General features: G+C 37.0%; 2 protein-coding genes across 2 annotated transcripts in view; one reads left to right on the plus strand and one right to left on the minus strand.

Moving 5' to 3' along the window:
* Window positions 1–12,706, plus strand: part of GNAZ (G protein subunit alpha z) — a 46,985-nt gene extending 34,279 nt beyond the window's left edge. Inside the window, exon 3 of the mRNA XM_042866028.1 lies at window positions 10,662–12,706. Coding sequence (XP_042721962.1) covers window positions 10,662–11,006 — 345 coding nt within the window. The 3' untranslated portion in view covers window positions 11,007–12,706. The remainder of the gene's footprint in view (window positions 1–10,661) is intronic.
* RSPH14 (radial spoke head 14 homolog) overlaps window positions 1–20,310 on the minus strand; it is a 69,505-nt gene extending 49,195 nt beyond the window's left edge. Inside the window, exons 1-3 of the mRNA XM_042866029.1 lie at window positions 20,009–20,310; window positions 18,070–18,172; window positions 17,736–17,854 (exon numbers count right to left, since the gene is read on the minus strand). Coding sequence (XP_042721963.1) covers window positions 17,736–17,854; window positions 18,070–18,172; window positions 20,009–20,207 — 421 coding nt within the window. The 5' untranslated portion in view covers window positions 20,208–20,310. The remainder of the gene's footprint in view (window positions 1–17,735; window positions 17,855–18,069; window positions 18,173–20,008) is intronic.
* Between the last annotated feature and the right edge of the window lie 1,700 nt (window positions 20,311–22,010).

Here is a 22,010-nt window from a genome sequence, read left to right on the forward strand (position 1 = left end):
TGCAGATCCCTGCCAGCACACAACATAGAGCCACTGCTAGGAGATCTCAGGTATCCTCCTTCAAGTAGTCAAACAGGTAACCTCTATTGGTGCAAGGGAAAACAGCAGTGCAGGCTGTTTCTTCACCAGGTTTATTTGCAAAGTATGAAGAAATCCTGTTGGTTATGTGGGTGGAAGAAAGATAGTTTTTTTTCCCCTGTCCTTTGATGATTATTTACATGATTCAGTTATCCCCACACTGTGCAAAATAGCAGAAACCTGATTTTAATCTTATTAGGTTTACTATGTATCAGTCTGCTTCATGCGTGGCTTAGCAATAGCTTGATGCTAACACAGCCTTGGCAACAACTCCAATTCCAAACTTCTTTTTTTTTTTTTCCTCGTTTATTTCTCCTGTACTGCTTACTGATATTCTCCAAAGTGAGAATATCAGTATGATATAATAAAATACAATTTTGCTGCATCAGTTTACTGTGCATTTACAGTGTGATCTCATGAAGAACGTATGTGATGGCACAACAGAGGGACATTCAACAGTGCTGTACAAGTAGGGTAATTTCTGAGTTTCATGGCAGTGTCCAGCATAGTAGGGAGCTATGGCCTAATGCTATGGCATTACAATTTGTCGTTGTTCAGCAACTGGCCTGATATTAAATATGCCTCCACATAATGTTTCCAGTGCCCTTGCAATACAAGATTAATTTTTATCATATTTGAAAACAAGGATCTTGAAGCAAATTTGTGTGTCCATGGTAAGGAACAGCTGTGATTGCCGCTAGATTTTAGCACTGAGAATTTAAACATCGTGTATCTGTATTTCCAAGTTAAGTGATAGATTTAATCTCCAAAGATAGAAAATGAAGTACAGAAGTATAATATCAGAGAAAATGGAGAAAAAAAAAAAAAAAAAAAAAAAGAAGAAGAAGAAATTGCAGAAATTATCTAACAAATAGTAATTAAAAGACAAATTTAAAAACTTTTCTGAATGGGACATGGAAATACTGGAGATATATTTGTTTCTAAGGGTGATTAGATGTAGATCATTGGGTTAATGTAGGTCGCTCTACAAGTAATGCCTCTTATTTATTTCCATGGAAATAGATGCAATGAGCACAATCACACTATTTGATAGAGCAAATTCTCAGCTAGAACAGTTTTTTAACATAGTCACCACCATCAGCTAAGCCTTTTTGCCAGCAAGGAGGAAGAGCCTGCGTGCCGCACTGGTAAAAATCTGCACCAGGGGAGCTGACCTACCATTGCTACCACTGAAATGCACACCTAGCACCTCACGTGCTGACATCCACTGTTGGGTCTCCACCAGCACTTAGCAAGTGTGAATGTATGTCACTGGGGGCAAATTTATTTAGCATGGAGAAATTCACTTATGTACCTTGGCTTCGTACACACTTCGGTGTCAGACACCATGTTGTCAGACTGCCCCTCTGCTGCCATCTGTCACATGGCAACAAAAGGTAATGGAATGCTGGTGGGAAGGTTCAATCTCTACTGCATCTCTGATGTGTTGGGCCAACATAATAAAATAGGAGGCATTACAATCAGAGCAGCCCTTGTATATCTCTGCAGTTCCAAGGGAGAAAATGGTGTAGTAAGTTGTAGAATGAAAGAAATGGTAGTATACAATGAAAAATAAATATTCAGTCTTCTCAGTCAAGTTGAAAAATACCATTTTATAAAAATATTAGAGGCTTAAATTGTATTTTCACCTTCATCCTGTTATCTTGCTTAAACAGCTCTTGCTGTTTTAATCTGCAGTCAAGACTGGAGCTATTAGTACCCTGAGTGTAATTATACCTTCTATATATTAGTAGAGGAAGGGGAGAAACTGTAGAATACTGAGTGTTACATTTCTGTACTACATAGTCACAAAATAAGCTGCACACTTCAGCAACTATTAGATACAGCCTCTTTCCTCCTCTAACAATTAATGCAAAAGATTATGACATCTACTGAAAAAAAAAAAACCTAGTTTGAGACTAGAGTTCAGCTGCGCACTGATTCCTGATGGTTGTAAAGAGATCCTTTAATGAATTCCCTCTGAGCTGTTAGTGAAATAAAAGTTGGATGGAGGTTAAAAGGAATTTGTTCCGTTTACTCCTGAGTAAAAAGCAGCAATGCAGCTTTTCAAAAATATTACCAATGCAATTCTGCTCAAGAGAAAATTTAGCACAGACAGACCACAGCGAATCAAAGAAATGTCACCCTCTGAAAATTCTGAGAACACAAAAGCCATTTTGTGCTCAAATCATACAATTTCTTCCTCAAAACATGAATATTTAAAATAGAAAAGTGCATTGGCAGAAACACTGACTGTGAATAAGTGAAGAGAGCACTTTAAGAAATCAATATTTTTTTAGAAGTACCCTTACTTAAAGAAAAATTCTACAAAGTCAATTTTGGGAGCCTGACTGATAGTACTGGAGCTTAGTTCTGCCTAAACAAAGATTGCAAAATTGCCGTCCTAAAGTGTATATCCTCTCAAGATGCAAACCGGTGCTCATCCCATCAGGTCCACTTCACTGACTGGTCTTCCACCAGGCACAATTTGAAAAAAAGAGTGGTTTTTTGGTAATGAAATATGCAGGGGTGTTCTTGTATCACTGTCATTTTTGGAGACAATGATTGAAACCCTTCCTTTAAACCATTTCTCAGGAATCAAGGGCTACAAGGAGTGCTGGCACTTTTCTAGAAGCTTCTTAAAGCTGAGTAGCATAAGGTAGACACATACAATTGAACTGTAGCATGTGTTCCTCTGTGATACCTAGAAAAGTCATGGCCCAACACACTTCCTTTACTTTCTAAACAAGAATTTCTTCTGGATTAACAAGTTATTTGAAAATGCTTAGCTCTATGGCTTTGAATTATGTTGGATGAACTTTGGCATTGAAAAACCAAACCCAATCTTTTGTTGTGCATTTAAATATTTACTTCTTTACAAATACACAATTTTTGCCTATGATAAGTAAATTTACTTTGATGATTCTACCATCTACTCAAAATGGCAAAAATTAACACCTTATGTCCTAGGAAGCAAAAGATAATGGACAGGTTATGGAGGTGGAGGCAGCAGAGGTTTTGTTCAATTCTATACAGTATATATAGAATTATATTATATGTATTTCATAATATACAGATTAAAAGGTAGTGACATCAATTGTAAAGTCTGTGAATATTGCTGACTTAAACTGGAATTTCAGAACTGACTACGGAAAGTCTTAAAAACCTGGAGAAAAAAAATAATCCTGAAAAAGCCTGATAGGAATTCCAAACTTGATACTTGTAAGACACATGATAAATGCATCATACCAGTTCATCGTAGCAGAGTTAATAGAAACAAGTTATACTGCTTCAGAGACACATATATATGTATATCTATATGCAGTCAGAACTTCAAAAGAGCAAAAATTCACAGGTAGATTTCCCAGACACAGGTGCAGTTTGAGGTTACCTGATATTGTTATATCAAATACGCATTTTAAAAAATGCTAGTTTCAAATAGTCATGGGACAGCACTACAAAGGAAGGCATGGTCACACGCTTGGGATTCAACATAATTTCATTGTTAGTAGTTACAGTTGCACTGAACAGATTATTATTACATCAGCATTGCAGTTTTGAGAGGCCACAATGTACACTGATTCCCTAGTTTATATTGAAAAGTATTACATTAATGCCATCAGATCACTGTAATCAGCTTTAAGTTCACAAGAAATATAATCTCCTAGGACAAATGGGGAGCTAGCACTATACTTTTTCCTCTTTATGATTAACAGAAAGGCTAGTGTGCAAATTTAAATTATTTTGAAATAAAAACCAACTTAGGTCAGAAACATACATGACTTGGTTGTTTGTACATTGACTTAGTGATGATCATATTGATTCCTAACAGCAAATATCTAATATGCTTTAAAATTTGATTTGTTCTGTACTGGTGACGGTGCTTCATTCCCAGCTCAGCTGCTTACTTTTTTATGGTAGGGGTTATAGAGGGGATATAAATTTTTAACGTGGAGAACTGGGCGGGTGAAGCTATCATGGTGCAGCTTGATGAACACTTCGCAAAATAAGAGGGCAGCTCTGAAAGTAATGCCTCCTGTTTTATTATGGTGATCCTTTCCATCAGTATTCCATTACATTTCATTGTGGAATGGCAGACAGCAGCAGAGGGACAGTCTGACAAAATGGCATCTGTCATGGAAGTGCACAGGAAGCAAAGGTGCAGCATTGAATTCCTCCTTGTAGAAAAACGTTACCAATTGAGATTCACTGACAGTTGCTGGTGGACATTTATGGAGACCAAATAGTGGATGTGAACACAGCGAGGCAGTGGGTGGCTTATTTCAGTGGTGACACCATTAGATCAATGAGTTACCTCTGCTGGTGCAGGTTTTTATGAGCATAGCACACAGGCAGTTATTCATCACTGGTAAAAATGCACAGCTAACGGTGGTGACTAAGTTGAAAGAATAGTGTTTTCTAGCTGAGAATTTGCTCTACTAAATAGTATTATTCTGCTCTTTTTATTGGTTGTACTTTCCGTGGAAATAAATAGCAGGCATTTCTTTCAAAGCAACACACATAATAAACATGCTTATTGTTATTTGAAATAGTCAAAGGAAAAACAGAGCACTAATCACTGTGCTTCATAATGTGTGAATGATTTCTTGAGTAAACTACTGCAAGACGTGGACTACTGACAGTGGCACCTGAGAAGAATATAAATATTTATTAAATGCATGGGCTGAGACTAAGCTGGAAAGTGTTTGAATGTGAAAAGGGAAAGGGAAGCTTGTCATAAAGCGTGCAAATAAATAGATGTAGAAATGCAAATATATACAAATGCTCACTTTACATTGGAAAATTTTAAATGCAGCTTATGTAATTTCCATGTGTCTGCTCAGACATCATGTTTACTAAATGATTTTCACTTTAAAGAAGTTTAGTTTGGGTTTAAAGTTTTAATATATTGGCTGTTGACAGCAACTAAACTATTACCGTTTCAAGAAACATTGCATTTATTATTAGAGAAAACATGTTTTAGTTGAAATGAGATCATTAGTATAACATGTGCCTCTACTGCAAGTTTAAATCATCTCCTCTTCCCTAGAGAGAGATTTCAACTTCCAATGGGAAAATCTTAGAAGCTTTTTATTTCTTGTTACTCAGGGAGGACGTGCACTCCAAATAACATAAATCTGACCCGTAGAGAAGGCAGGAATTTACCAATTACCGCTGCTCTCCCTCTGAAGATCTTCTGCCTGTTTTCCCTAGAATGTGTCCACTTAGACATATCAATAGTATAGACGATCATTTGGGAGCCTTGATCACCCTCTAATGTTACCAAATTTTACAAGCATGTTTTTTCATCTGTGAAGTACATGTTTGAAAAAGAAATGGAGCCAGAAGAACGAAGTTAGAAACACGTTTAGACTGTAAAACAGCATGGATACAGGATGAGGTGGAGTAAATTTAAGTGATCTGGTGAAATAAAATAAGAGTGAGTAAATGACAGAACAGTGTTGTTATAACCTTATTCTCAACTTCTTATTTCTGTATATTTTGATTCAGGCTCTGCAGCAGTGTTAATTTTTCCACAGGTTTTCTGGCCCTGTTCAATGAATATTATGGATTTTCTGTGATTAATGAGGGCTTATATGATAAATAAGACTGTCAACTCTAGGAACAGTGCTATCATCTGCTTCAGAGGGAGGAAAACGTGAGATGAATGAAGCATAGGATTATAGGAAAACAGAACGTTTGTATGATTAAAGAAGCCGAGTCCCACTGAATAACTGTACTAGATATTTCTGAATGTCTGTGGTCCTTTTTGGTTGCAAATCAGTTTTTTAAATAAACACTTTTATGGGTAATTCTAAATTCTTCCTTCCTTTTCTCTAAGGTACCTAATCTGATACCTTGTGATTTGATTTGTAGAAGGTCTGATAACTCAGAGCTACAGCAGGTATCAGTGAGAACTTCAAAAACCTCTTATAACTCTGTTAAATAAAGAAAAGCATGTGCTGAGAAAAGAGGTTTTAAGTGCCTAAACTGGGTATCTAGAATTACTGGGTCCCTTCTAACTAATTTCTCCTTTTGTAGTTTCCTATTTCTAAATCATTGCTAGCGGTACCTCTTAATCTGACAACATGCTGGGAAAACAAATGTAGCCAATGAAATACTCAGATATAGTAATTATAAGCTTGAGGAGAAACTAGTAATTCTGTCTTTTCAGCAGCTCATAAATAGTAATTTTATAGTAAAGTATAAATCTATAGAATGAGTAGTGACAGTAAAGGAAAATAATGACTGGCACATGAAGAAAAAGAGGTGTTCATGCAACACGTGAGTTACGTGAATAGTATTATATTGAAAATAATTATTTCAGCATTTGACATTTGAGCATTTAATTTTACAACCTTTATGTTTTCTAGCTTACATCCTTCTTGTTTTATATTCTCGTATAAGTTCTTGTAAGTTCTTAAAAGAACTTAAGAATAAGAACTTAAAAATAACTTAACATTGAATGCCTGGAGCCTGGATGTGGGCAGCCTGGTCTGGTGTTGACCCTGCACATAGCAGGGGTTGAAACTACATGATCATTGTGGTCCTTTCCAACCCAGGCCATTCTGTGATTCTATGATTCTTAAAGTAACTTCTTTTTCTCCCTGAAATTTTAATTATTTTTAGGAAAGCATCAAATAAATAAGACGATGTATCATAATTTTATCTCACTCTCTCTTTATGGTATGTTGCATACTTCTGTGTATTTGTGGTGGTCACCAGTTCCTGGGAAGTTCATTTCGTACTTGCTGATTAAAAAAAAAAAGGCTTTTTTCTGTTAATTTGGATAGGAAAATACATTGTTGAACAGCCAGTAGAAGGTGGACTTCTAACATGATCTATGATTGTAAACTTACAGCTCTGTTCTGAGGGGTTATTACAACAGATTTTCTGTGGAAAATAGTGTGTGGGGAGGTCATGCTTTAGGTTTTCTGTCAAGTACGAGTTATTAAATGTATTTGGTGTTTTTTTTTTTCAGAAACTGTCATTGTGATAGAGTTCTTTGCTATTAATCATCTTTAAAGTTTTGTTTTCCTTACCAGTATGCTTGTAGCATTCATTATGGTAACTGTAAATGAAAAAAAAAGTATTCTATCATTCTAACTATACCTGGAGAAAATAGTGTGATTCTCTTATACAGGTGCGGCATTATTTCACTTCATTTAAGGCAAGTGGTTGCTTTGGTGACAGACCTTTGGGCTACTCTAAGGTGAAGTGAGCCTGACAGAAAATAAAGCAGTCAAGAATGGGTATTCAGAGAGGCCACAACTACAGTCTTTGACTATTTCCTTTTCATCCTACATCATCAAAAGAGAAGTGACAGCTAAGTATAGCTCTTTCCAGCAGAAGAATTACCCTTGTGCTTAAATTCTCCCCTTTGGGATGAAAAGTTTGAGATCTGCATAAAACTGAATACAGAAAATTTACTTATCATATATGGTTTCAATGATAAATATGTTCTTACAATTCATGGAATTAAAGATTGGCCAGATGTGATCTCTGCAGGTCATTTATTATCACATCCCAATTGAAGCTGGACTATTGCCAACAGTAAATCAGGCGAGCTATAGCTTTATCTAGTTGAGGGGAGAAAACAACTACAGATGAAGATTTCATAACACTTCAAGTCTTCTGCTGATGTTTTTCTCCCAGATTCTAATCTGAATCTTCCAAGCTGCAATTAGTGTTCACTGCCATTTGATACTTCATGTGATGTTGCTGATAAGAATTTATCTTCATCATCTTTGTAACTATGCTTCAAGTAATTAAAGGTTTTATTAGATCAACCCATAGCTGCCTCTTAGCTAGTCTAAATCAGACAAATTCCCTCATCCTCTCCTTGTAGGTCAGTGCAGTGTTCAGTTACTTGCTGCTGAGGCTCAGAGGGCTAAGATACTAAATTTAAATGTCTCGCATGGTTATATCCAGTGGATTCAATTACCTTTTTACCACACCACTTATTCTTCAAATATTTCAGTTTCACTTAATTTCTTCAGAAGGTCTGAAGTGGTGAGTCTCTAAATAATATATCTCAAACAGAAAAAGATTTGTGGCGTTTTCTGAAATAGCTACCAGTGTATGCTAAATGCCAGCTGCAATCACAAGGAAAAGCTGCAGCAGGAAAATAGAAGCAGCTTCCACTGGTTCTTCCTAGATTTATTGACTTTATTTTGCCCACCTTTCTGAAAAACAAACATTACTATTCCTGCACTAACTTTATCCAGCATATTTTCTGTTTACCTGAGATAAATTTTCTTTAGTTTACTAAAGGTTTCCGTGGTCCCCAAATGCCAGACATTTAAAAATAATGATGAAGGAGAAATGACTGCAAGAGAAAGTTCTTAAATATTTAGTACAAATGATAGTTAATTCCCTCATTTGTGATAGTTTCTCTCTTCATTTTTCATTTTCACATTCAGAAATCTCTCAGCTATGACCAAAAAACTTTCATAGGGAAGCTGTGAAGAAATACTACATTCCAGTTTATCTCTATTCATCAAGTGTTTATCCTAACCACTTCCTATCTTGATAACAGGATCTTGCCTTTTGAAAACTCTTAGCTGTTCTGGAACTCTTGGCTGCAAAGCACACCTGTTCCAGAGAATGGTCAGGGATATTTGTACGTTTGTAAATTACTGGAAGAATTGAAGCAGCCATCTGTTCTTTAGCATGTTTTTCCCCTTAAGCAACCAATTCCTTGTTCTCATGCTTGGAGAAGAGCCTGCAATTACACCCCAACAAGACTGTATGGAAAAGGTATGAGCATTATCTTGCCTATCTTCTATGTAATTCTGAAATTACAGCAGTATTTTTTTTTTCTAATGCCTAGCCAACTGCCCCCCTCAGGATTCCTGAATTGGAAAAGACACTGCAGAGAAGAAATATAACTTTTTCTACCATTACTTTTTCCTCCATGTTAATAGAAAATTCTCTTAGCCCCTTTGGGAGAAGTACAGTAATTTGTTCTATTTTTTTAATGATTGTAATCAATAATCCTCCCAAGTTCCCTTTCCTGTAATATGTAGCTTTGCAATATTGACAAAACCAGAAATGTGTTTGTCATGTTGTCATGGAAGTCACGGGATCTGGCCCTTCCTTTTTGCTCTTGCTCACTGCCTGGCAGAGAGTGGGGGGTGCTTCCAAGCTGCGTGCTTTCAGGTTTGCTCTGTTTCAGAAAATTCTCTCTCTCTCTCCTATTTTATTTGATTTATTAGGCTCAATTTCAAGTAGATTGCATTATATTGTGTTATCTTGCATTCCAATATCATAGTTAGTAAAATAAGATTGTTGCCTCTGTTCTGTTTTTGTGTTTTGTTTTTTTTTTTCCCCACTGAGCCCAGCTCCCATCTCCCTACCCCTTTTCCTTTTCCCTTCACATTTTTGGGAAGACCATGAGTGGATACATCATGCATCTTTAAGGCTCAGTTTTGAGTGTCAGCCTTCATCGTAGAACTGGGGACATTTCGTTCTTTTTTAAGATTTTCAGGTATATCAAGATGTCATCTGGCTATAATAAACTAAGAGCCCTGCCATGCATGTCTTTGAAATGCGATTAATACACTACACAAATCATACTGCCATCAATACTGTCATCTGAACTCTTCAGCCTTTTCCTACTTTCAGCAATACATGAACACAGCTGAACAGCACATAGTTTTAATCAGAAAAAATATTGCTGGATATTGAAAAAGTTTGGAATTATACCTTGTTGCTTAACTGTGGTAGCTTTTCCTTAAAAAGAAATGAGTGCCTACCTTAGAAATCTTTCATGTAGACAAATATCTGACTAAATACTACAACACGATGGAAAATATTGACCTTTAGGAAAAATGCCTGATTAAGCTATGATTTGTATTTACTTTTGACAGTACTCGAACGATTTTTATTTTAATCAGCTAGAATACTTTTCAAAACTTTGCATCTGTTTACACCCATTGGTGCCAACCTACCAACAAACAGCCTTGTGAGAGCACCACGGACAGCTCCCGCTGCAGCAGGAGCGCTGAGGGAACCGTGCCGAGCAATTACAAAATGGCGGCTGACTTCCAACCGGCATCCCTGCTTTCAGTTTATAGCAGCACTGCACTGCTACTTCCAAACTTGTAACTGTGTTGGTTGCTCTACATGGGTCATCATGGAACTGCCTTTTTAGGGCAGTGCACACAAAGATGTTCAACATATCTGGCCAGATTCAGCGTTCACTTAGAAGTGAACAAGATTCTAGCTGTCCCACCATAGTAGAATGTGGTTCCTTTTCTCATGTATCCTTTAGTGTTATACAACTTTATTTTTCCCCCTCACAGCTTAAACCTATTGTTTCCAAACATTTAGTTTTAGACCTGCCCTCATAACAGTCAATTATTTGGAAAAATATTAACAATAATAAGAGCCAGACTGTAGAAAAAACTATCAAAATGAGTGAATGAAGGTTCCTGAAGTTTCTTGCTCAGGTAAGATGGACAGTCGCCAAATAGAAGAAATGTTCTTTCTGTAAACACATTTTGCTCATTAATAGAAATAATAGTATGTTCTGTGTGCTTTCTGAAATGCTATCTACCCTGTTATCTTCTCACCTACAGAGTCGAATGGCAGAAAGTTTGCGTCTCTTTGATTCCATCTGCAACAACAACTGGTTTATCAACACTTCCCTCATCCTTTTTTTGAATAAGAAAGATCTGCTGGCAGAAAAAATCCGACGCATCCCCCTAACAGTCTGCTTTCCTGAATACAAAGGCCAAAACACTTATGAGGAGGCAGCAGTCTACATCCAGCGCCAGTTTGAGGACTTAAATCGCAACAAGGAGACCAAGGAGATCTACTCACACTTCACCTGCGCCACTGATACCAGTAACATCCAGTTTGTCTTTGATGCAGTGACAGATGTCATCATTCAGAACAATCTCAAATACATTGGCCTTTGCTAAGAATCCTTGGGCTAATCTGTTCTGCTGAAGTAATTGAAAAAGAGGCTAACCATTTCCACTTCTTGTGGAAACAATGGGGCAACGCTTAGCCCAAGGAGAGAAAAGGGGAAATCTGATGTATGTATGCAGTTCCTCTTATGCCCCACTAGCCTGTTACATTATTTTTCACAAATATATGTTATGGAGAGCGAAAGTCTCCTCTCCAAAAAAATCACACACACATAACAAATAAAAATGCCCCCAGATGAAAAACAAACCACACAAAAAATTCAAACAAAATCAACAAAAGAGATTGAGGCCTAACTCTGTGGAGATGTTTTCACCACAGTCACTGCACTTCTATTCCATTTGTTTCATTCTATTTCCTACAGTGGGAGTGTTATCATGTTCTATGTAAGAAATAATCATCCAATTGTCCTAAAATTTTACTGACATGAAGATATAAAGCTGGTGAGTGATAGATGAACTCATTTGCATGATGTGAAGCAGAATGATTGCATTGGGGTGAATAACTAGTTCAAATCAAAAGCTGCAGAAAAGGAGTGCTTAAGGAAAATATTACTTAAAGATATAGAGAATGGACATGTGCCCTCTGTACTGGTACACACAGCCCAACTATATACACAGGTGTCAGGTATGCACATGACTCACAGCATATACTGTGTACACACTTCTGCTTTACTCTTTCATGGACACCTTGCCTGTTAAAGGAATTGTTGGTGCACAACTGTTCTGTGATTTCCAAACTGACTATCAGCCCTTTCTGCTTTTTAAGGCTTCAAAATATGCAGCAAAACTACAGAAAATGAATCAATGAATAGGCCAAATTAAGGTCAGTGTTTCTTCTACTGATAAGGAGTTTTATACATCAAAACAGTCTTCTTTTACATCTTTTTTTGCCAAATCTTGTGGTGTTTCACAAAAAAAAAAAAAAACCAAAAAAACCCAAAAAACAACACTCTATATTTAAGAAGTAGCTTAGTGTTTCTTTTTTAATACAGATAAAAAATAAATCACAAAGCAGTTTTTTAAATTATTGTTGTAGTGTCTGGACTGCTGAATGTGAAAGTTGCCAATGGACGATTCTGTTCCACTGCTCCAAATACGTTCTGGGAACTGTAATGTTGTAACAGATTTCCCAAGAAACAGGAGCCATGGCGATTGTGTAGTGTATAGCCTCCAAAGTCTTTTTTCGTTGGGTTTTTAATTATTTTAAAAAATGTGATGTATTATTAGAAGGTTAAAGATGAGCGATATGAACAATAACTAAATGTCTTGATATTTCAATTTAATAATTTAAATTATTTACAGTTTAGTGAAGTCAAGGAAACTGAAGAGATACATTCCTCAGCTCCAGGTTTCATCTCATAAAGAAACACTACTGGATGGAGTAACATTCCGGCAAAGGTTTGAATGCATAAGAAACTCTGTGGGACTCTACTGGAAAATCGCAGATGGATCAATTGATTCTTTCCCCTGCCATAGAAAAGACTTCTTAAAGACTTCAGTGTAAAGTTGGTGTGTAAATATATGTTTGATAATTGTAAAGCACATACGTACACAGAGACACAGACACACATGCACACTGGAAAATATCCTTCTACTTTTGTTCCCCCTACGTATTATGATTAGTGCAAGAAATCTCAGCCAAGGGCTCTCAGAAATTTAAAACAAAATGGTTAATAACATCAACATTTAAACTGTCCACTTAAAAAATAAATAACTCAAATGATAATGCATTTGTCTATAGTGTGTTCATTACTTAGTGTTATGATATACCAGTTACTTAATTGAATACTGTTATGATTCATTTAAGAATACGGAGTTTTATTAATTGGTTCCAGAATGTTTTGTTCAATTTATTCACTAACATTCAGGAAATTTCAATCTTAAGCAATTACATTTGACCAACTCTGCAAGTTTCAAGGGATGTCTTCCCATGTAATGTCTTTAAAAATTATGACTGCCTGTTGTTAGATGTTTTTGGGAGATCGTTAGTAGCAATTTTAGAAGAGAAGCCATAGATCAAGATTAAGAAGCAACAGGAAAGAAAATTGAGAGAACTACCATAGTGTTTCCGTTCTAAATTGCTTTCTATAGTGTGATACACTTTTATTAGCTAATTGTGAAAATTGTGGAAAAGATTTACAATGAGTCTGGCCTTCCTTTTCCCATTAATGGACTATGAGCTGGTATGCCCCTTTCACCTCTGGCTTTCATAGTACAGTGGCCATTTCAGACTGGTGAAAAGAGTGACAAGAAAATACTGGCTTTTATTAGAGCACAGCTTCAAGATAAGAAAGCTGATTGAAAAAAAAAGCAAAACAAAAAGCATAGTTAATTTTGAAGAGAATAAGAAATACTTTATCGATTATAAAAAAATTATTCAGTTGAGAAGGTCCTTATAAGTACTATAGGCAATCTACAATAGCAGTGAAGAACCTAGGGCATTTTATCAAAAGAATAAAGATTTTTCTAAATAAAAGAAGTTAATTGCATTTATCCTCAAATTCTGATTTTTGGGAGATAAAAGAGAAACCGAAGCAGTGCATTTTACTACATGTTTGTAGTTAATTTACACATAAGAATGTGATGGAATAAAATAGTAAATAATGAAGTTTAATCAGTTCATATAATCATTCTTTGAATAGCAATGACTTGCTATTAACCTTCCAGTAATTTAATTTCTATGATGTTTTTGATCTTGATGTTCTAAGTAATTCATGGCTACCCTTTTCTAAGGCATTAAATTGTTTTACATAGAAATCAAATGATTTTATTTTCCCATTATGTAAGAAGACTGAGGTGTGGGAAGGTTAAAACCAAAAAGTCTGTATCCAAGACAGGCCCTGAAATGAAACTCCCTAGCTCTCAACCTTCCACCCGAATAAAGAATGCAATTAAATTGGCAACTATTTCCTCAGCTCTCAGGTTTATCAGTGATGCAGTGAAAAAAAAAACTGTATTAGAAGAGCTGGGATGTCACTTTACCTGGACAACAATGACATTCACAGAAGAGATGTTCCATCTGCTGCAATAAGAATGCCATCTGTCCTTCCATTATGTGCATTTCACACAACAAAACAGGTTTCAAAGGGAAAACGGTATCTTTAAACAGTCCTTATTCATAGAACTGATTCATTATGATTCTGTAAATGTATAATATTGAGGACAGTGAGGGTCAGTGAAGACAGAGGAACTTCAATTTGTTGGACTTCTCCAAAAAAGAGGTCCTGGTAAGCTTTCAAAATCCAGTGTCATCAAATCCACTTCAATTTTTGTCTAAAAGGATTAAGTACTCTTAAAATACAGGAAAGATTATAGCTAAGAACTATTAAATATTTTTAGTACTGTACACATCCTGGGAAAAATATTTCTTTCTTTCACAGCTTTTTTTTGCATTTGTTATTGCCAAGGTCACTTATCCTTGCATAATATTCAGTAACATTAAGTACCTTCTTGAATCTCAACTAATTGTTTTCACGAAGAGTTGAAGTTTTGCTAGCATTGTCTCCTGGCCAGTGTTCATTTTCTCCTGCTACTGGTTCTTTTTCCTCTTTTATCCTCTATTAAATACATGCCAGGCGCATGTACAGCTTATGTTCCTTTTTGGCTAGTATGAAGCCTATTGCTTTATTGGTCCTGGAAATTGCCATAGAAAAACATCAGAAACATAACTGGGGAATGCTTTATTAGTTGCTGCCTTCTTCCAGGTGATACAAGGTATACAGGAATTGCTAGGCCACACACTGAACCAGTGACTGTGCACAAAGTGAGAAGGCGTGGCTAAGCCAGGGAGCACAGGTGCAAGCAATGAGCCCAAATGACCAGAAGAGTTGGGCCCAGACCCTGGGGTCTGCTCCTCCTCACCCCCATTTAAGGATTAGCAACTGAAAAAGTGTGCCTTTATTTGAAGATTGTGTCCTTTTTGAGATTATCAGCCTCTGGAAAAGGTAAGCTGCTTTTGTCTGTATTGCTTTCTAAAATCAATCATGTCTAACACCTTTACAAGCATGCTTCTATTCTGGTAGAAGGCACTACCAGGCCTTCCATTGTGTCACACAAGGTTATCTAGATGTGAACTGTTGAAGTGAATATGAAGAGAGATGAAGCTAGATAGCTTTTTGAGTGGCTGAAGATGACAATTACCAGGCAAAGATGATTCGTTTGACATATTACACTGATTGAGAAATAATTTCAGATCTTCTGAGGATCAGGTTATTTTGTTTTTTATTCCCCCTCCCTCCCCCCAAATGTCAAACTATGCTATATAAAAATGTTGTCTGAAGAATGCTATTCAAGACTAGCTTAACCAAGGCAAGGATTTCTATCTTGAATAAGTTCTTAAGCATTTTTAGTAGCAAAAAGGAAATGGTCAAATCTGGGATCATTTCACAGCTAAGGAAATGAAACTTTAGAAGACAATTTCACCTACAAAGGCATAATTCAAGGAAAGCATAAAGAGGATGTGAGCTGGTTGAGAGTTCTGAGTATAGGATCAGAGATTAAAGTTCTGTTTGCATCACAGATGTAAATAATTCCTCTACATCCACTTTAAATTTCTCATAAAGAGAAAAAAAAAAAAATAGGGAAAGAGTTGGCCCACAGAAATAGAGTATGTGAGTACTGTAAATACCAGGGTTATACTGAGAACTAATGAAGGGAAAGAAATTCTATGCAGACTATAATAGCAGGTTTCTAATTAATTAACTGTTGTTACTTACATCTGTAAGGAAATTGTAATGAAGGCACTGATATACAGCATTTACTAAATAACTAATTCTAAAACTAAATACTTTTCCCCTTATGCTACTCGTTAGCCTATTCTACTTTATAAAACTCTAGAACTGTTTCCTGAAAAAAAGTTTGTAACTGGTAACTTGATTTGGAAAACCCAGTTCTTATCTGCCACCAGTATCTAACATCAGAGAGGTAAAATGGGAAAACAGCTATTAGTCTTGGCTCATGAGATACTTCGAATCAGCTGTCCTCAGAATTGTAGTCTGTCTTCTGAACTTTCACTAAGTTGGGATTGTAATAGGATTTGGAAGCTGCTCTTTATATGGCAGACTTCTGCTCACTTCAGAGCTTCTGTGAAACCTCTGCCTTCAACCAAAGGCAATGTTCCAAGGAGAGAGACAGCTCTCAGCGCAGCAGGGGTTCAATAATCTTTCACTCCAGGAGGTAACTCTTTTCTCCTCATATAGAATAATCTCACGTTGTCACTGAATTGGTGTTGTACAGCCCTCATAATTCCCATCAGTGACTCCTGAGCTAAGATGAAATATTCAGATGCCTGCAGGGACACAGATGGAACAGTGGTGGTAGACCTGTCCTTGATCTCTAAGTGGCAGTATGATGTACAATTACATATCCTCTACTCTGGGGAATGTATTTTGAATTCTTAATGAGCAGTTTTTTATGTTTTGGTACCACCAAGAGTTAGTGCTGCTTACTGCTATCATATTTCTCTAAGCAGAAATGATGATTGTGATAAAATGCTTTCTATGTAACTCTCATTTTTAGTTAATTTTTTTAAAACCTGTTGAACTGGCAGTCTGCCCACAAAAGACCATTATTTAGAAGCAAACTGTTAACTAGTTGCAGTTGCTGACACCAAAGCTTCCAAGCAAGTGATATATGTCAAATTACTAGATAAAATGCATTTGAATTCAGCTTTTGTGAATAGTTCCCCAGAGTAAGGAATATAGTACGTTAAAACATAAACATAGGTGAGAAGTAAATTCCCTTCAACTTCTACTGACATAATAGAAGTGAATACTTAAAAGGATTTTTAAAAACCCAACAAGAAAGCTCTTCCTGTGTCCAAGTTGAATTCTGAAGCGGCTGAAACACTTTAGAAGTACAACTGACTGAATGCATGTTGACTGTTCTTAACTTCACCAACTTCAAAATTTGCTACAAACTGAAACATTCAAGAAAACAAGGCACACTTGCAATAGTAGACATAAACTAAAGCAGCAAATATTTAACCATTAGTCTTCTATGATTCTTCATCCTTTGCTATTGCCGAAGTGAATATCTACTCCTAGCTATCAAAACTCTGACCTCACAGTCACAGAATTGCAGCTCAAATTTGTGCAGCCTGTTCAAAAAAGATCATAAAATATCAAACTATTAAGAAAAGATACTTAAGCTAAGTAGAAAAAGTTGTATCTTAAGAACCTCATGCCAAATAGGTTTTTGCATACAACATTATTTGTACTTTGCAAGTTTAAGCCTCAAATTCATATCTTAAAAACCTTTTTTGCAGAAGTTCCTAAACTGTGAAGTGGTTTCCCTGTTTAAACTGAAAATTCCTAAGTAAAATGAGACGATTGATAAGGTCCTGCATTAGATGTGAATAGAGGTACAGTAATCTGAAGTCTATAGCTATGAATAAAGTTCAGTACGGACTGAACAGCAAGGCTTATTACTGAAATATGGAGTTTTGAAAGAACTAAGAATAACCGCTGTAAAAAATAATAAATACTACTGATATGTATTAAAAACAAAACAAAAAAACAAATAAACTTGGTAATATTTCTGTTAAGTTTTTGCTTCCTTGGAGTTTCTATTATGATCTACTATGGTCTATTATAATCACAGGATGATACCTATCTGTCTGCACAGGTACGAGGCAGAATTCTTTAAAGGCAGAGAGATGAAAGAACACTGAAGTCATTTGTTTTCCCCTTTTGAATAATTAATTACTGAAAAATCCCCTACCTTCAGGTAACTTGGCCATCATGTCAAACACTTGATGTGTGTTCTTCCGACAGATGTCTTCTGGGTCATCCAAGAGTTCAGTGAGGACAGGTATGACTGCATTTTGTATCAACCCTTGCCTATAAACATTGGAGAACAGATTTAACTAAGCATAATATAACTCAAATACTTGGCAGGTGCAATGGCAATAATCTCTAATTAAATATTATATTAAATATAAGTTGTTTTCATTGCTTCTATCTTGCAAAAACTTAGAAATTCTGAGTTTCTGTGAATATTTCTCACAGAAACTTCTTTATTACTTCTTATGCCATTAGGTAGGAATTATTCCTACCTGCCAACATTATGCATCGACACTATATAGAGAACTTCTGTTGTCTTCTCTCGGACAGTACTGTCATGATGCAGCAGCAAGGTCTTCAAGTTCTCCAAGAAACCTGTGTGACACAACCATTGATTTTAGTATTTATAACTTCAGCACTAGTCTGATAGTGCAATGCTCATTTCTGCCTCACAATTTCAAGTGCAAGCAGTCTGGTTTTTCATCTTGTCCTGGGGTTGAAATTCTCAGTGTGGTACTGCAAGTATAGCAGAAACTTAAAGCCAAAAATGCCCTGTTGTCAATTCTGAAGTGTATTCACATTAGAATAAAAATGTATACATCAACCCCACATAATTGTCTGATTTGACAGCTGATGAGAATAATGGAAAGTTCCCATTGAATTAACCTTGTTGGTTAATACTAGAAACAAGCTGCTGAATTCTGTACCTGATTATGTTCTAACCTTGCTAAGAGTTAGGAAGTTATATAACTCTAAAAACAAAGGTATACTGATGTCAGTGGTGCTGTTACTGTTTTAGAAAAGCGGGTGTTTGCAGATTGACTACATTTCTGTAAACGTTAAGTCTCACAAGGGCTGTGTAAGAGCACAGAGCCTTACCTTCCACGTGCTGAAATAAACTTGGTTTGGCAGTAGAGAAAAGAAATTAGTTTTTTCTTTCTTTTGGAGAAGAAAAAACTAATGCTAACTGAACAACGATTACATTATTTTGTATGACTATTGGTGCTTCTTATGAAGAAAATGTGTGTGATAGTGACAAACCTAAAGACTACTTCATTTTTACATAACGATACTGTAAATACACAACTGACTACTAAAAAATGTTATGAACATAACCTTGCATGACTTTTTTTTCCCCTCAACTGCAAATTTAAGATTATTCCTAATGTTAGGATATATATTAATTAAAAATAGTGAGCAGATGTAATCCTGAGAAGTATAAAAAAGCTGGTTATTTAGTTTTAATTTCTTATGAAGTTCCTGAGGCTCTTGTTACAGTCTCATTCTACAATTATTATGAGACTTCTGAGAAATATTCTGTGTAAAGCTCTGATGTTTTCACTCTCCAGTAGTTATAGCTGAGTGTGCTGTGCTATCCACTGCTGAAGGAAAGAATGGCAAAAAGTGACTTCATAGCCCTTGCAAATTAATTTTGGTTAATCACTAAATGAATCACTAGTCCACTGAGGTCGAGTGGTACTTTTATGCTTGAGGTACTCAACAAGAAGCAGGTAGATACCTGTTGAATGAAGAAATATAAAAGGGGGTCATTGTTGCTATTTTTTCATTCTCTATAGTTACAGTATCACAGAAGGGCTTAAGTTGGAAGAGACCTTAAAGCTTACCCAGTCCCAATGCCCTGCCATGGGCTGCTTGCCAGCCACCAGATCCGGCTGCCCAGGGCCCCATCCAACTTTGCTTTGAAGGCCTCTAATTATAGGGCACTCACAGTTTCTTTAGACAGCACTGCCAGGGCCTCACTGCCCTCAGAATGAAGAATTTCCTCCTAATATCTAATTTAAATGTCCCCTCCTTTAGGGTAAAACCACTCCCTGTTCTTATCACCATCTGCTCATGTAAAAAGTCTCTCCTGTTTCAAAGCTTCTTTTAAGTCTTGGAAAGTGGCAATGGGATCTCCCCAAAGCCTTGTCTTCTCCAGCCTGAACAAGCTCAGTTCCCTTAGCCTGTCTTTAAAGAAGTGTGGATTGTTCTTTTCTTTCTTTTTCTTTTTCTTTTTCTTTTTTTTAATGATAATATTATATTCTCTACTTTTTTATGGTTCGAAACAAGTAGAGATTAAAACCAGGATGTCTTCCTGGCCATTTCTCTCTCATCAATTATACCGCAGGAGTAAAAAGAGGACAACACAGTACAGCACATCCCTCTCTGTCACCACCACTGTGTCAAAGCTTATGGCAGCAAACCACTTACCTATTTGGACTGCCTGGTAGATATTTTCTGGGTCATGGACCAGATCACAGAGTGCCATCAATGCCCGTTGCTGAGTCAGCACCTCAGGAGATTGTATCTCTCTATTCAGTTTAGGCAGAGCTCTCCTCCCAAATGCAATAGGAGCTTTTGTTGGATCTACATCAGGGGGAAGCTTGGCTGAGATAAGAGTACTTGCCATTCCTGATTTGTCTGGGGAGGATTCTTCTTATACTTAAAAAATACTGTAAAATGACTCTGGTGACAAATAACTGATGTACCAAAGCCACCACTATTAATTAGCATTAAAACTGAATGGTTCTGTCTCTTCAAAGCACAATTTCAGCATGTGTGAGGTTTTAGGAAGCTGTGAAAGAAGAGGCTGGGATGGTTCATCAGATGAGCTGTTCTTTCTGGTTTGAGCTTCTACTGAATACTGAAAAATATCAAGAGAAGAAGCAAGGAGAAAGCTTAAAATTATGAGAGAAGTGTTTTTTAAAGGGTTAAAACGCCTTTAGAATGTTCCATGCTACCGAAGGGATTCAAATTCTATCAAAAAGCCATTTTTCAGAAACACGGTCTTTCTAAAGGTTTGTAGTGGAAACCTGCCCTCGGAATTCGTTAATGATCCTGGAAAGAATCGCTGACTGCCCACCGCCCTCAGCGCAGCAATGGAGCAGCCTGAAACCCTGGAAACTGCTCAACACAACAAAACACAGCTGCACGGAAAAAGAAAATCATATATATATATATATATAAAATCCTACTTAACAATAGCATCTGTTTCTTAAGAGCAAACCAAATGACCGTAAAATCACAGACGCCGCTCTCCTGAGCCCCGGTTGCTGCTCTACGGCGCCTGCGCGCCCGCGTTCTGGTTACCACAGCAACCCGCCCTTTGCGTAAGCCTAGCTCTGTGAATAAAAACTGCGCGGCCCCGCGCTCCTTTCCTCTACTGTTTCCAGCTTTGCGTCAATAGCGTAACCAGCGCGTTCGGCGGTGGTTGTTGAAAGGCAGTGGCGTCCGCGGCGTGGTTGGTGAATCGGAATGTGTGGCCGCTACTAGCGTGGGGCGAGGGGAGTTGAGCGGCCAGCGGCGCTTGGTGGGTCCGCGTGTGAGGAAAGGGCGGGAATCGCTGCCGTGTGGGGGCCCACGCCAACTGCCTTCTCTGTAAAGGAGCTAATGTAGTAAAACACTGGAATAGATTCTGGTTTGTTGATCACCAAGATCCACAGAAGAAAAGTACTGCTTTAAAAAATATCCTCGGGAAAGGGTGCTTTTTTTTCCTTTCTTTTTTTTTTTTTTTTTTTAATAAGAACAAATTGTTTGAAGTAGAAGTTAGTTTCCTTGAATGAATTAGATATTTACAAATGGAAGACTTTTGAAATTTCACCATTTCTATAGAAGAATGTGAACTTTTGTCCACGTAGATGGCAGACGCGAAGGTCAAAACTTTCTCACGTCCCTCAGCTTTAACTCATCTCATCCTTTTTTCACCACACCTTGGTATAGTGATTTTAATCAGTGGTCATGGTATTAAGTGATTTTATGCAGAGTTGAAGCCTTCAATCTTTTGTCTGTGGCTGATGCTGTTGATGGGAGCGATGTGGTGCCATGGAGACTTGTGACTGAGCTCTGTGGGAAGAGAGAACCTGGATCTCAGTGCCTATAATTCTCAGCACTTTCAGCAGCTTTGTGTTTCTTAAATCACTGGCTTGTTTCCCCTGATGTTGCAGCTAATTTGTTGGTTTGGTAATTGTGCGTTTGCGAGAGAAATTCAGTTGAAATGCACCAAAGGAAAACGGCCTGTTGATTTTAAAACACTTCTCCTTGTTTACCTTGGTCCTCCTGGACTTTGGATTCACTGAGGTGGTTAAATTGATTATTTTTTCCTGGCTTAGTTTGTGAAAGAACTCCAGGAGACGAGCAATGAGTCATGCTGTGCACTCAGGACAGATTGGTACACGCTGAGGATGTGCTGAGCCAGAACTAGGAGAAAATGGAG

This window comes from Lagopus leucura, unplaced genomic scaffold (genome assembly GCF_019238085.1).
Source record: "Lagopus leucura isolate 7727_CA_CO unplaced genomic scaffold, USGS_WTPT01 Super-Scaffold_806, whole genome shotgun sequence".
In the NCBI taxonomy this organism is placed as follows: Eukaryota; Metazoa; Chordata; class Aves; order Galliformes; family Phasianidae; genus Lagopus; species Lagopus leucura.